At 33.8% G+C, this 16275-nt stretch overlaps 1 protein-coding gene across 3 annotated transcripts in view; it reads right to left on the bottom strand.

Moving 5' to 3' along the window:
• Window positions 1-16275, bottom strand: part of LOC143242520 (uncharacterized) — a 71784-nt gene that overhangs the window by 31865 nt on the left and 23644 nt on the right. For all 3 annotated transcript variants that reach the window (XM_076485949.1, XM_076485954.1, XM_076485958.1), the window contains exons 3-6: window positions 5400-5534; window positions 3029-3106; window positions 2280-2391; window positions 786-857 (exon numbers count right to left, since the gene is read on the bottom strand). In XM_076485949.1, coding sequence (XP_076342064.1) covers window positions 786-857; window positions 2280-2391; window positions 3029-3106; window positions 5400-5534 — 397 coding nt within the window. The remainder of the gene's footprint in view (window positions 1-785; window positions 858-2279; window positions 2392-3028; window positions 3107-5399; window positions 5535-16275) is intronic.

The following is a 16275-nucleotide window of genomic DNA, read 5'->3' as shown; positions in this document are numbered from 1 at the left end:
ATTGTGAAGATTAGAATGTTTTATGCCTGACATTTTGTGTATTTTTAAACATTGGAACTTTTGATTTATCCAAAACATTCTCCAGGTAGCACATTGTGTAGCTCTGCACCAAGAGAATCTTAAGGACAATAAGTTAATGTTCACTGAACTAACCATTTAAGGCCATGTGGTTAAGGCACTCGACTCTTAATCTAATGGTCACGAGTTCAAATCCCTGTCACGCCAAACATGCTCGTCCTTTCATCCATGGGGCGTTTTAATATGATAGTAAATCCCACTATTCGTTGGCAAAAGAGTAGCCCAAGAGTTGGCGGTGTGTGGTGATGACTAGCTGCCTTCCCCTAGTCTTACATTGCTAAATTAGGGACGGCCAGCGCAGATAGCCCTCGAGTAACTTTGCTCGAAATTCTTAACAAGCCAAATATGCTCTTTTGATTTTTCCTTCCGCTTTTCTAAGTTGAAATAAGATAATAGGTTTAGCACGGCCTGATAGCTAGGGTGCTCAATTCGCAATCTGTAGGCTGCGGACTCAAATCATCGTTATCAAAGATGTTTGCCCTTTCAGCCTTTAGAGCATTATTTAGTGACGATCAATCCCACTATTTGTTGGTAAGGGTATAGTTCAAACCTTAGCGGGGGTGGTTTTGACTAGCTGCCTTCTCTCTAATCACTGATAAGCTAGGAACGACTGGTGCAGATAGCTCTCGAGTAGATGTGCTCAAAATTCAAATGACACCAAACCAAACCTATTAAAAAAAGGTGAATGAAGACGAATGAGAACTTACATGGACTTCAGTTGAGGATAAGATCTGAATGCTTCTCTGGTTAATACGGTTATCTTGTTGTTGGAAAGTGTGCTAAAAGATGAAAATAACTAAATAAATTTTAAGTTGTGAAAGATTTAATTTATTTCGAATTTTAAATACCTTTAAAAACACTTTCATAATATAGTATTATTTATTTATTTTTAATGGGATGTTTCTAATTAATGCAGGGCTTAACCTTTTTACAAATCGCATTTTTTACAACATGGATGTATTTTATTCATGCCTCTTATGGGACAATGTAATTCTATGGCCTTAAAAACGCTAAAATTCGGAGCTTGATTCCCTGCGATGGACATAGGAGATAGCTTAGTATGGATTTAGCCAAAAACAAGCACATTTTATTCATTATTATTGAAATTATTAATTTTACACTTATTATTCACAGCGTTCAAACAAACACTACAAATAATGAAAACAACTCATATATTTGTCTTCAAGAACTTTTCAAACTAAGCAAAAATGATAAATATCTGACTGCTTAAATGGCACTAATCTGTCTGCACGCAGCTATTGACTTTCGAATAATGTTATAATGGTGTAGAAAAAAAATAAAGATAAGAAACTAAGTCGAAGCTTTATATGGTACGTAATAGATGTTTCACAATGAATCATGTATTGTATATCTGGCTTATCCGTTTTGAATTATTACGCATATTTCAGAAAAAGATAAGCCATATATATATGCAATATATGGTTTATTGAAAAAATACAAATTGCAACTATATAAAGCTTCAACCTAGTTTCTTATCTTTAGATTTTTTCAAGATTGTTATAGCTGATTCAAACTCGTATCACATTCACATAAAGTGGTATAAAGGCACAATGTTATCTGAGATACGTGATGCTATCTCAGTGTTCTTACCCTTAAAGTTTACTTTTGAACTCAATTCTTATGCTTTTAAATATTATATGAAAGTATGACCACTGGATGCATTTTGTAAGTAATTCCAGGTTAAAATTATCTCTTGCTCTTGTAAGCATCTGTTATTAATTTGAAACACAAATATTTCTGTGGAATTTTATTGTAATGTTTATTCATTGCTAGCAGTTTGATTATCATAACTGTACAAAAGGTTCCGTGGCTTTTCTGTAGATGTTTTAACATGAAAATGGCATCCGTTGCTTAAATGTTTTGTAATTTCCTAACATAATTTTTCTTACATTTTAGATAACATATGCTTTCATTGTGTGCAACTGATTCTGGACATATAATGCATTAACCAAACAACATCGAAATTAATGGAATTTGTTTCACCAATGTTCTCTCCTTTTTCATTTAATCTCTGACCACGGTTTGGATTCCAGGATGAAAAGTATCTCAATATAGAAGAAGAAGGCATTCATAATACATTCTGCCAACACACTACACATAATGAAAAAATATTTATTTAAACTACTATTCATCAATGTAAAAGAAACGCTCTGTATATCGAGCAAGATGAAGGAACTTACAGTTTTGTAACGTTAGGAGAAACTCCCTCTGGTGTTTGTGTGAGATTTAAGTCCTTACAACTTACAGCTGTAAGCCGTGTACAAGTACACCCCTCCGGAATAACTGGCAAATCTGTAAAACATACTTTTGGATAAAACCACTGAAAACACAATATATGAAACTTTCCAACCAATCTTTTTTTGTGTTACAACATACTATTGTACTTTCTCTCCGTGAAAACAAATATGTATTTGATTGTAAGATTATCATACACACGTTTATTTAATGACAATCTGAAGAAACTGTGTTGAGATATTTAACGTAAAATTCATCTTCAAAGTCGAGCAGCTGAAACAGAGATCCTATAGATAAAACACTTTATATAATATACGTATTGTATAATTTAACGCGTTGACCTGAACGAAACAAAAATACCTACAGTGGATTTATCGTGGGCATCAAATTATTCTTCAAACCGTCAGTTTTACATAGAAAAATAGACTGGAGTTAAAATGAATCTAAGATTAATGTTATCAGTATATTTCATAATTGCTTTTGTTCTAAGATATTCTTTAACTCAAAGGGACTGGAATAACACGCAATAACGTTGCTACCTATGTTGTTTCAATAATATTTTTAGAATGTAACTACCTCCAAATAACATTTATTCGTTTCTCATTATCTCTATATTAAGGCAACTCACCACTCCACATTTTAGCCAAATATAATGAGGCATGTATTATGGAAATAATTATTCGAAGTAACTTACCACAAACATTGGTGTACGGTTGAATGGTAGCGTTAAATATGGTCTTGAGGAAGAAGAGAGCGCTTCCGAAGTAGTCCACTAAAACAAAGTTGTCAATATTATTCCGTTTGAGCATCGACTACCTTTACCTTAAAACTTGCTCGTTTATCTTGAAAAATAGGTTCCTATTAAATTACATAAAAATTAGATTGTATTGCAAATACGTATATAGACTGTAGGCTATTTCTGTTGACAACTAACTCACTTTCTCAGTTAAACATGTTTATCCATTCATGAAATGACGGATGTGCATCTTTGTAAGTTAAATATCTATAATGTACAAGTTCAGCTTTTAATTTTCTGTCAGTTGGAAGACGACAGATCACTTTGGCAAGATCGTGGCATGAGTTGTCATAAATGCAGAAATACGTCAAATATCAGGCTTAATTATTCGGAAAACTATAACGTTGTGTACCTTTTACGACATATTATAATTGTTTATTTACTGTTACCTTTATTTTTATAAAGAAAGTGATTGTAGGTTTGGCGTTGTTGTTGCAAAAATAATAGTTGGTGTAGAAGTGTTTTATATATTTTTTAAATGCACGTGGTATTTTCTATCGAAAAAAGTATTTTAAATTTCAAACTGCCACAAAGGCCACAAACTATTGATTACCTAATAGTCTACTAGTACATTTGTGTTAGCGAAATTAAAGGGTATATCATCGTTTTTGTAATTAATTCTAAGAAAAATTGTGCAACACAAATTATATTATAAATAAAACAGTTCTTATTAAAAAAAAGGTTTGTGTTTGAATTTCGATCAAAGCTACACGAGGGCTATCTGCGCTAGCCGTCCCTAATTTAATAGTGTAAGACTAGAGGGAAGACATCTAGTCATCACCACCCACCGCCAACTCTTGGGCTACTCTTTTACCGACGAATAGTGGGATTGACCGTAACTTTATAACGCCCCCACAGCTGAAAGGGTGAGTATGTTTGATGCAACGGGGATTCGAACCCGCGACCCTCAGGTTACGAGTCGCACGCCTTAACCCACCTGGCCGTGACGGGATCTTATTAAAAGAAATACAATAAATAGAAATTAAAGATTCTTGACTGTTCACTAGCAGCGATAAGAATAAAAACCAATCTTGAAATATAGTTCTCTGAAGCTCAGATCTGTATTCATTAATCGTCAAACGTCATATGGTTTGAATGGTACGTTATTATTATTATTATTTACTTTTTCTTGTTTACAACAGTTGTAGTCACATTGTATTGGTTCTTGGATTATTGTATCGTTTGAACAGGGTGGTACATTTTCATTATTTTTTTCATAACAGTAGTAGTTACCTATATTATTATTTTTGTTCATAACACTACAGGGACATGTTCAGTCTTTACTAGATAGTTGAGCCCTCAATATCCCGTCTTCCAATATTGTGAGCCCGGCATGGCCAGGTGGTTGAGAGACTCGACTCGTAATCCGAGGGTCGCGGGTTCGAATCCCCGTCACACCAAACATTCTCGCCCTTTCAGTCGTGGGGGCGTTATAAAGTGACGATCAATCACACTATTCGTTGGTAGAAGAGTTGTCCAAGAGTTGGTTGTGGGTGGTGATGAGTAGCTGCCTTCCCTCTAGTCTTAGATTTCTAAATTAGGGACAGTCAGCGCAGATAGCCCTCGTGTAGCTTTGCGTTAAATTTAAAACAAACCAAAAAAAAAACAATATTGTAATTACCACTGACGTGAAAATGTTAATTCATTTGAACAGGTGAGTTAACCATACTAAGTAACTTGAACCGAAAGAATTATCTCTAATCAGATGAGACCCAGGAGATGGGTTTAAAGATAACTGAAAACAACGACAGCTCATCATTCGGTCACCAAAAAACTGATTTCATCTATTGTGATGAATGATTAAAAATAATAAATAAACAGTTCTTGAAGGCTAAAAACAAACAACAACCTATTTTTATAACGATAAAGGAAAACACGAATGTAAGAATATGAAGCGTTTTTAAATGCTTCCGAAGCTTTAAAATTCCCATCTTCAGTAATTTAGAGGAACAAAACAAACATGTTGGTAGTTATAACTTCGTTTTTCTGAATTTCGCGAAAACCTACGTGAGGGCTATCTGCTCTAGCTATCCTTAATTTAGCAGTTTAAGACTAGAGGGAGGGCAGCTAGTCATCACTAATTCTTAGGCTACTCTTTTACCAACGACTACTGGAATTGCCCGTTCAATTATAACGTCTCCATGGCATGTTTGGTGTGACGAGGATTCGAACCCGTGACCCTCAGATTACAAGTCCAGCCCTCTAACCACCTGGTCATGCACGGCCCAAAGAGAGGAAAAGAGAATGTCTACAACGAAAAAGTACTTACAACATTTCCAGAAACTTTCGTCTTCCCCATCAGGGCAGTCTGAGATCCCGTCACAGAAGCGGTTTCGGTCAAGACACAGGCTTTTGTTCTGACATACAGCGAATTCTCCCTTGTTACACGAACTGTGAAAGTAATCTTAAGAAAGACATATATATGTAAGGTTAAACAAAAGAAAAGTTTATCGATGAAACGCTGAAATGAGGAAATCAAATATGTTTAAACAAATACAAACAGAAGATATACAAAAGAGAAAGACTGCAAAATAATAACAATAGATATGATAAATATAAAGTGATTTACCAGTATTGTTATTCAGATATCTGTTGTTCTGTTTCATGTCAAACATAAAGTTACACAATGAACTACCTGTGTCCTGTAATTCGCGAGCAGTAAACTCGATATTCATTATTACTTGCTCTCTGACTTACTACCGATATATTAATGGACTAATTTGGACGCCCCCCCCAATGGCACAGGGGTATGTCTGCGGACTTACAACACTAAAATAACGAGTTTTGATACCCGTGGTGGGCAGAGAACAGATAGCCCTTTGTGTAGCTTCGTGCTTAGTTACAAACAACAGTTAATTCAGACGTAATTAGTTTTGTTGTCTCTGTTAGTTTGGTATCTTGGTAATCTTATAAAAACACTGGAAATATTTTACACATATACATGTCTATTATCCTGAGGTGGATATGACAAAAATATTGATCGAATTGAACGTTGAAGACACATTACGTTTACTGTCAGTACAGGTGTTATACACCTTCAACTTTTATTAGTTTTCTTACTAATTTACAGAGCAATTACCGCTTAGAGAAGCAATCCAGGTTTTATATGACTACAAATTAACCCATTTTACGTCGTTTCAAACAAGGAATGAAAATAGCATATTTTTTACGATCACCTTAATATACCCCTTTTTTTTGTAGAAAGCTCCCTTTATAACTTAGAATGTGTCATGGTGATTATTTCCGTGTGCACAAGTACAAAGTATGGATGACTAAGTAGTTTTTATAACGTTATTAGAACGAACATACGTCAACTTCGTATTATGTGTAGCGACTCATTTTCTATTTAATTTAACATCAAGGAAATATTTCATACACCAGGTTGTATTATCAGGATGGTAAAGTATTAGTAAGCTAACGGTGTCACACAACATCTAGTGCTGAGTCAAGTAGTAAAACACAGATTTTGTATAATCGACTAAATAAATGTGTTGTTGTTTCAACATGAAACCACACAGTACGCTACTCGCGCTCTGCGTTGAATCAAACCCCTAAATAAACAAAACCAAGGAACAACAATGTATACATCTATATTTTGCAAAACAGAATCTGACCCTCTCACAGGGGGTTTGAAAAGTGAACAAAAAGTGTAAATTCGGACACTACATAGCTGAATCTACAGAAACGCACGTGACCTTGGATAAGATTCGTATAACATGAAACTCAGTAACAAAATAATGTTTTAAACTACCCAACAATGTGCTTTGTTTTATCAAGATGAAAATAAGATGAATCTTAAAACTGTAAACGTTTGCATGGTAATCTTGAATTCGGTTAAATAGTGAATTTTCTTGTAAAGATCCTTTACTTGGAGGTCATATTACTCTCCTTTGTTTGCTATTTTTGGCATGAAAATTGATATTATGTGTCCCTTCAATTATTTCTTGGAAGTGGTTCTCCTTACTTTCAAAACTTTCCCTAACTTGATTTTAGTGACTTAGTGATTGTTTATTTTTTAACGCAAAGCTACACAAAGAACGACCTGTGGGGAATCGAACCAGGATTTTAGCGTTCTAAGCCCGAGAAGTTACCACTGACCTACCAGTGGCCTCGTAATCTGAGGGTCGCAGGTTCGAATCCCCGTCACTCTAAATATACTCACCCTTTCTATTGTGAGGTCGTTATAATATGACGGTCAATCTCACTATTCGTTGAAAAAAGAATAGTCCAAGAGTTGGAGGTGAGTGGTGATGACTAATTGCTGTCCCTCTAGTCTTAACTCTGCTAAATTAGGGAAAGCTAGCTCAGATAGCTTTCGTGCAGCTTTTAACGAAATTCAAAACAAACCAAACCCACCAGAAGACCAGTTTCTTTAATCCTTTCTACTTTCTGAACGGATGTTTGTGTAATTGAGACTTATCGATAAGGCCCATGAAAAATTCGACCGATAGGAGATGGAAGTTTTTACTCGACAGAATAGAGACCAAGGATGGAGGAAAAATCTCCGTGAAACCGAAAAGAATAAAAGATTAATTTGATAGAAATATATATATTTATAAAACGGTGGAGTTCCAAGGTTAAATACAGTTTGTCAATTATACAAGACTGCACTATTTCTTCTTCCTAACTATCTCGAAAACAGAAGAACGTTTTTAGTTGTCTTACTTCATCATGATGGTGGCAAAGAAAGTTGGTAGTTTATAACATTATTATTGTTCTCTAGATGAAGATGGATGTATAATAAAATAACTGTATAATTCTTTATTTTGTAGAAATTAAGCAAAGTTGCGTTTCTTTTAACTATTTCTTACTTGTATATAAATATATATATAAATAATACCCTTGAAAAAATTTAAATTATAGGACTGCTATACAGTAATTCTGAACTCAGGGAGAGGAGATGCGGAGGGCGAGACCCCATCCGAAAAAATGTGCCGAAAGGAGAGCCCCACCATTAATATTTCAAAATTCTGAGAATGCTTCCCGTGGCTAGTAATTTTGTATGTTGAACTACTTAACTATATGTGAATACCACTTATAATCTTATATGTTGAACTACTTAACTATATGGGTACTTTTGTTTAAAGCCTGAGACTATTTTATAGATACATTGGGTGCGGAATGTATGTAATGACACGCTCGCGGCAGTTCAGGACATACTCTTTGGGTTTTATGTTCGTTCAGCACCCACAGCCTCAATATTATTACCGCATTTATGACCTACACTTTTCTACTCAAGTAAGACGCTAGAGATAAAAAAACAAGCAAATTTCAATTTGTTATAGTTTCATAAAGCTTTTAAGGTGATTTCTATATATGAAAGAAAAATCCATCAACTGTGAGTTTGCCCGTATAATGGCAGTTTGAGTCCTTAACTAGTCATAATGCAACGATATCACTTCACCTTTCGACCATAGTTGGCCTAATGATAAAGTGACCATATCAATTTACTTTTGGACTATAGTTAGCCTGGTAATAATCAGTTTACTTTAGGCCATAACATGTAATAACATTACGCTAACTTTACTTTTAGACTGTAGCTAATAATAATGCATCGATCTTATTTTAATTTTAGAATGTAGTTAGTAATAATGAAAGGATATCACTTTACCTTTAGACCAGGACAGTAATAACATGACAATAACTCTTTACATTTAGACAGTAAGCTAGTAATAATGGAGCAATTCCATTTTATTCTTAGATGATATCTAGTAAGTAACGTAGAATTATAGAATATTAGAGACAATGCAATTAGATATAATACAATTTTACAATAAAGAGTCATGAAAAAAGCAATGTTCTATTCGGTTCTTAGTATCAGCATGGATCCGCTATGTTGGAGTGGTTATTATTTTCGACTACTGTGACTGATAGATGCAATCAAACAAGTATATACAACACACACACAAATATAAAGTCGTGAACGTGTTGTGTAATGACCTTACTAAACGACACGGTGGTAACAAGTATAATAACCGATAACCCAAATGGAAGCTCTTTGTAACCAATAAAAGTCCTCCACCACTTGATACACACTTTTATTGGAATATATACTGGACTTTTAGTTGTACTATTTCTTGTTGTTTAGAACTCTGGATTTCAGAATACGAAAGAGGTTTGGTTGTTTTGAATTTCGCGCAAAGCCACACGAGGGATATGTGCGCTAATTTATCAGTTAAAGACAAGAGGAAAAGCAGCTAGTCAACACCACCCACCGCCAACTGTTGGGCTACCCTTTTACCAACTAATAATGGGATTGACCGTCGCATTATAACGCCCCCACAGCTGAAAGGGCGCGCATGTTTGGTGCGACGGGGATTTGAACCCGCGACCCTCAGATTGATTGCGAGTCGAGCGCCCTAACCACTTAACCACCAAGATAAGCGCGTGTGTGTGTATTGCTCATTTTGGTATGCCTATTTTTATTTCGCTTTATGCCAACGGGTTAGATTAAATACGCAGTGTTAAAAATAATTACCCAAATGTAAGTACCTTAAAATACAGATATTAGAAATTTTGTAACAATACGAATATAATGTTTTAAGTTTGGTTTAACACTAAGCTATGAAAACCCTGGATTTTAGTGTTGACCCATTGGGAGAATACTTTGGGAGATAACATTTTTTATAATTTCTTTTCAGGCACCTTGTGCTACAATATTAAGAGTAAAAAATCACAAAAAGAGTGTTTTTTTGGCACAATTACAGGTTAAATCTTTATACCATCATCAGTTGGCTGTAACTAGTAATAAGGATATTACCTTTCAGTGTGCCATAAAACGTCATTTTTTCATAAGATCAAGTTTTAACATATTCCATAATAACTTCGGTGTTACGACAGAAATATTAGTTTTATATCGCCATTAATAGATTTTCTCCAGTACCAAACTTATCAGTGATGTCGAGAAAACCAACTTGTGGAGAAATATATATATGTAAAAACGGTTCGTTTGGATTGAGAAAATTTTGTTACGTAGAGGAGCGAACAACGTTTCGACCTTCTTCGGTCATCATCAAGTTCACAAAGTTGTTCGCTCCTCTACGTAAAAATTTTCTCAACCCAAACGAGCCGTTTTTACACATACAGTACCAAACTTAATGACTCTTAGTTTGGTTTGTTTGACTGTAGTTATACACAAAGATACATAATGGGCTATATGTATGTTCTGCCCGCCACGGGTATCGAAACTCGGATTCCAGTGTTGTAAGTCCGCAAACATACCACCGTGCCACTGGAGGAACTCTCCTAGTTTGGAGTCCTATAGTCAGACAGTAGCAAGTCTACGGACTTATAACACTAAAGTCTGAGGATTGATTCCCTGTGGTGGTCAGAGCACAGAGAGTCAACCGTAGCTTTACTCTTAACCTAGAGAAACAGGAATCTATGGAAAAGCGGAGATAGAACTACGAACACATATTTCTTATCTAGAATAAATAAATGACTTCACGAATTTTTTTTTGTTTTTCATAACATATTTTTCACAGAAGTTAAAAACAGAACTACATGACATTTGTTCATACAATAAGAAGGATTTATTCTGGGAAACAAACCTAAAGAACAAATAGAGAGGAAAAAAACGACCCACAATGAACCTCTAAGGCTCTTACGTTTTCTGACTGGATGCCGTTAAAAAAAAGTATTGTCTTGGAATATAATAATAAAAATTAATTTTGATAGAGATTAACAAAGTAGAAAAGAAGATTTATCTCATATTTTAGCAATAGAGAATAAAAGTTTGAATAGAAAAGAAACTCACGATATCACGTGGCGCAAGAAATGGTAGTAAAATTTTAAAACAAACCATTATTATACCTACTGACAAAAAATAAGAGTCAAAATTACAAGCTCAAACTAGACTAAAAAAACCGTTGTTAAAGGTGACGTTGTTAAGCGCGTGAAGAAAAAAGTTATAATATAACTTGTGATGACTTTATTGCGGCATCTTGCTTATGTAATACAAAATAAGTTTTTGGTCGTAATCGCGTTTACTGGAGTCATGAATTTCTAATGAATTTTTTTATGGCTTCGATCTTTTCAGAAAGTTGTACACTTTATGGGCATGTAAAACGAGAGAAGCATGTTTCCGCTACGAGGCTTAGGAACAAAAATGATTCAGGTTTTCCGAAACTACTGTCGCTAGTAATAGTTTTTCCCTTAGGAATGATGAAAATATTTTTTTTAAGTACATTACACTCACATTATTTAATGTTTTACAAGCTATAAGTACAGGATCTCTATATCCAATGGGAGACAAAAAAAAGTGAAGACTTGAATGTGAGCGGTTTGAAATAAAGCTTAGTGTTATACCTGACTGAATAGGGTTGCTTCTTAAACATTCTATTTGTTTTTGTTTCAAAAAATACTTGCTGACAACACCTTAGAACAGAATGTATCAAACTAGTTAGGTTTTATTTTTAAACCAGGCATATTTAACCAATCACTTGACATTTATATTACACACAGTATTTAAATAACATTTATTTGACTTTTTATACTGAGTATCACAGGAATTATTTTATTTCCTTTTGAATGTTCTCCCTCTCAGTGGCACAACAGTTTGTCCGTGGACTTACTACGCTAGAAACTGGGTTTCGATACCCAAAGTGAGCAGAATACAGATAGCCCCTTGTGTTGTTTTGTGCCTAACTTAAACAAACCATCCTTTTAATTTTAGAATTAATCAGCTGGTCTGCGGAGTTAAAGAATAGTAAAAGTAAATGTGTTCTAAATATTTCGGAGTTAAAGAATAGTAGAAATAAATATGTTCTAAATATTTCGGAGTTAAAGAATAGAAGAAGTAAATATGTTCTAAATATTTCTGAGTTAAAGAATTATAGAAGTAAATATGTTCTAAATATTTCGGAGTTAAAGCATAGTAGAAGTAAATATGTTCTAAATATTTTGGAGTTAAAGAATAGAAGAAGTAAATATGTTCTAAATATTTCTGACTTAAAGAATAGTAGAAGTAAATATGTTCTAAATATTTCGGAGTTAAAGCATAGTAAAAGTAAATATGTTTTAAATATTTCGGAGTTAAATAATAGTAAAAGTAAATGTGTTCTAAATATTTCGGAGTTAAAAAATAGTAGAAATAAGTATGTTCTAAATATTTCGGAGTTAAAGAATAGAAAAAGTAAATACGTTCTAAATATTTCGGAGTTAAAGCATAGTAGAAGTAACTATGTTCTAAATATTTCGGAGTTAAAGCATAGTAGAAGTAAATATGTTCTAAATATTTCGGAGTTAAAGAATAGTAAAAGTAAATGTGTTCTAAATATTTCGGAGTTAAAGAATAGTAGAAATAAATATGTTCTAAATATTTCGGAGTTAAAGAATAGAAGAAGTAAATATGTTCTAAATATTTCTGAGTTAAAGAATTATAGAAGTAAATATGTTCTAAATATTTCGGAGTTAAAGCATAGTAGAAGTAAATATGTTCTAAATATTTTGGAGTTAAAGAATAGAAGAAGTAAATATGTTCTAAATATTTCTGAGTTAAAGAATAGTAGAAGTAAATATGTTCTAAATATTTCGGAGTTAAAGCATAGTAGAAGTAAATATGTTCTAAATATTTCGGAGTTAAAGCATAGTAAAAGTAAATATGTTTTAAATATTTCGGAGTTAAATAATAGTAAAAGTAAATGTGTTCTAAATATTTCGGAGTTAAAAAATAGTAGAAATAAGTATGTTCTAAATATTTCGGAGTTAAAGAATAGAAAAAGTAAATATGTTCTAAATATTTTTGAGTTAAAGAATAGTAGAAGTAAATATGTTCTAAATACTTCGGAGTTAAAGCATAGTAGAAGTAAATATGTTCTAAATATTTCGGAGTTAAAGCATAGTAGAAGTAAATATGTTTCAAATATTTCGGGGTTAAAGAATAGTAAAAGTAAATGTGTTCTAAATATTTCGAAGTTAAAGAATAGTAGAAGTAAATATGTTCTAAATATTTCGGAGTTAAAGAATAGTAGAAATAAATATGTTCTAAATATTTCGGAGTTAAAGAATAGAAAAAGTAAATATGTTCTAAATATTTCTGAGTTAAAGAATAGTAGAAGTAAATATGTTCTAAATATTTCGGAGTTAAAGCATAGTAGAAGTAAATATGTTCTAAATATTTCGGAGTTAAAGCATAGTAGAAGTAAATATGTTTTAAATATTTCGGGGTTAAAGAATAGTAAAAGTAAATGTGTTCTAAATATTTCGGAGTTAAAGAATAGTAGAAGTAAATATGTTCTAGATATTTCGGAGTTGAAGAATAGTAGAAGGAAATATGTTCTAAATATTTCCATTTTTTATGATTATTGGAAATCAAATTATAAGTGAAAAAAAAAAAGACTACGAGAGTACGACGTGAATTCAACACCACCAGTTAACCAAGTTAGGGTTCCAATAATACTGAGATATCATACAGTATTATTAGTTTTTCTCAGTTTTTACTTATAAATCTTTTTAACCTTTTGTACGTATGTTTACCATGATCAGTTATAATAAGTATATGAACATTTATAGTTACTGAACATTTCTTTGCCGCCGCATTGGAAGAATGTATTCTTATCACGTATACTGATTTAGTGGCATGGTAATTTTTGTTACGTATACTGACTTAGTGACAAGTATATTTTAAAAATATAAAGTCGATTGGTGGCGAAAATTATAATAGATTGTAAATTTATACAAACATTTTGGAATCATTTAAAAATTACAAAACGCTATGAAGTGAGAGGGTGTCTAAGCCTGTATTACCATGTGTTAAGGCGCGGGTTCGTATCCCAGTCACACCAAACATGCTCGCCCTTTCAGTCATGGGAGCGTTATAATGTGACAGTCAATCTCGCTATTTGTTGGTAAAAGAGTAGCCTAAGAGCCGTGGATGGTGATGGGTAGCTGCCTTCCCTCTAGTCTTACACTGCTAAATTAGGGACGGCTAGTGCAGACAGCCCTCGTGTAGGGCGTGAAATTCAAAACACACCAAACCGATATGTTACATAAAGCATAAATTACAACTGCAAAAATGCTTACAACGAAACGTTTCGTAACAATGTGACGCTACCTTGGATACCGTAACGAAATGTTGCAGACTCGGTACAGCTGAACGTGACGCCAACTTGGATACCGTAAGGAAATGTTGCAGACTCGGTACAGCTGAACGTGACGCTAACTTGGATACCGTAACAAAATGTTGCAGACTCGGTACAGCTGAACGTGACGCTAACTTGGATACCGTAAGGAAATGTTGCAGACCCGGTACAGCTGTACGTGACGCTAATTTGGATACCGTAAGGAAATGTTGCAGACTCGGTACAGCTTATTAGATCATATAAGTTAATCACAGACATACGTTTATTTATAAATTGCGTTTTTAAACAATGAAATAATAATATATCGCTTAACAACAGCCTTACAAATTAAAATTTGTTGATTATTATTGGAACAAACAACTCTGTGGTATTTTTTAACCAATAAGCTTTCTTTGCTTTATTAAATGTAAAACACGTTCCATTAAGGGTGTCGTACAACGGTTTATAGAAACCCAACAAAGTACATGAGCTTCGTTTCCTAGGAGACACTAATTATTTTGTTTGTAGTTCAGCATAAAGTTCACATTGGGCTATTTGTGGCATGTCTTCCATGGATATCCAAGCTCTGTTTCTAACGTTAAAGTTCACAGAATTAACGTTGTGCCATTAGGGTGAAAGGCGGATTAATTCAGTAAATCGACACGAACTGTTAGTATGATTGGATAGTGTTCGTATTTCAAAGCGTGCAGGGTAAAAAAAATGACAGAAAGCACTTTGTTGTTACCAGAAAGTTTCTACTTCTTAATCGTGATTTATATCAGGGACATAATAGAGAATACAAATAATCTCTAATGTAATATTATGTTTATTTATACTGTTGTTAATTACGTCCAAGGTATCTCTTTGTGGGTCAGCGGTAAGAATGGTGGATTATAACGCCAAAATTCATGTTTTGATATCCGCCGTAGGAAGAGTTTTGTACTTAACTTTAACAACCGCCCGCGATTTTAAAGCTATTTTGTCCACATATGCTAACATCAAGTGTTAGAGTTTTTGACTAATAACTCTATCAAATGTTTTTTTTTTCATGTGCCATGTTTCAGAATTTTGATATATCACGTGTGCATCGTAATACATCAATTGTTCTAAGTGGATAATATTAACAAATCGTTCAACTTCTAAATCTTCCTGGCCCAACGAGCGAGTCGCTCGAACCAATTTGTTTTGGTTTGTTTTGAATTTCGCCCAAAGCTACACGAAGTCTATCTGCACTAGCTGTCCCTAATTAAGCAGTGTAAGACTAGAGGGAAGGCAGCTAGTCATCACCACTCACCTCCAACTCTTGGGCTACTCTTTTGCCAACGAATAGTGGAATTGACCGTCACATTATAATGCCCCCACGGCTGAAAGGGAGAGCATGTTTGGTGTGATAGGGATTCCAACCCGCTACTTTAAGATTACGAGTCGAGTGCCTTAACCACCTGGCCATGCCGAACCAGGTGCTTTGGATAAGAACATTTTAAGAGATGAGATATACCAATCTTCAAGAGAAAGAAAAAGCAGTTCATGTAAGGTACGATTAAAGCAATAGCTTAAAACAGTATTTCGGTATCTTTGTGTAAGATTAGCGTTTAATTGCTGGTCTACCTGTTCGTTTATTTACAGAAATGCTAACCAGTTTTAAACATTTTTACAGGTTTTCTTGTCTATTTATTAGGGAACAAAATTCAAAAGAAATTTCCTGAAATTATAGGTTTTTACTTGCGCAATGGCTAGAAATCTTTTTATATATGTTTCCTGCTTAACTTATTTTGTACTTAATCAATTTTCCAACTTTAACCATTCATAAAATCGCAATATTACTGGTACTAAAGCTGGTTTATTATGGCTTCTGAATAACATTTACTAATGCCACTAATTTGATAAAGAAGAAAATACCGAATACCAAGTCCCCTCTGGTACAGCAGTAAGTCTTCGGATTTACAATGCTAAAATCAGGGGTTCGAGTCCCTTTGGTGGACTCAGCAAATCGCCAGATGTGGCTTTGCTATAAGCAAACACACAATATAACAATTTGAGAATGTTTTGAATTTCATTGCTGAGAAGCTGAAGTTATGAAAACGG

Source organism: Tachypleus tridentatus, chromosome 2, assembly GCF_004210375.1.
Source record: "Tachypleus tridentatus isolate NWPU-2018 chromosome 2, ASM421037v1, whole genome shotgun sequence".
Classification (NCBI taxonomy): Eukaryota; Metazoa; Arthropoda; class Merostomata; order Xiphosura; family Limulidae; genus Tachypleus; species Tachypleus tridentatus.
The sequence above is the reverse complement of the archived record's forward strand: the minus strand, read 5'-3'. Positions and strand labels throughout refer to the sequence as shown.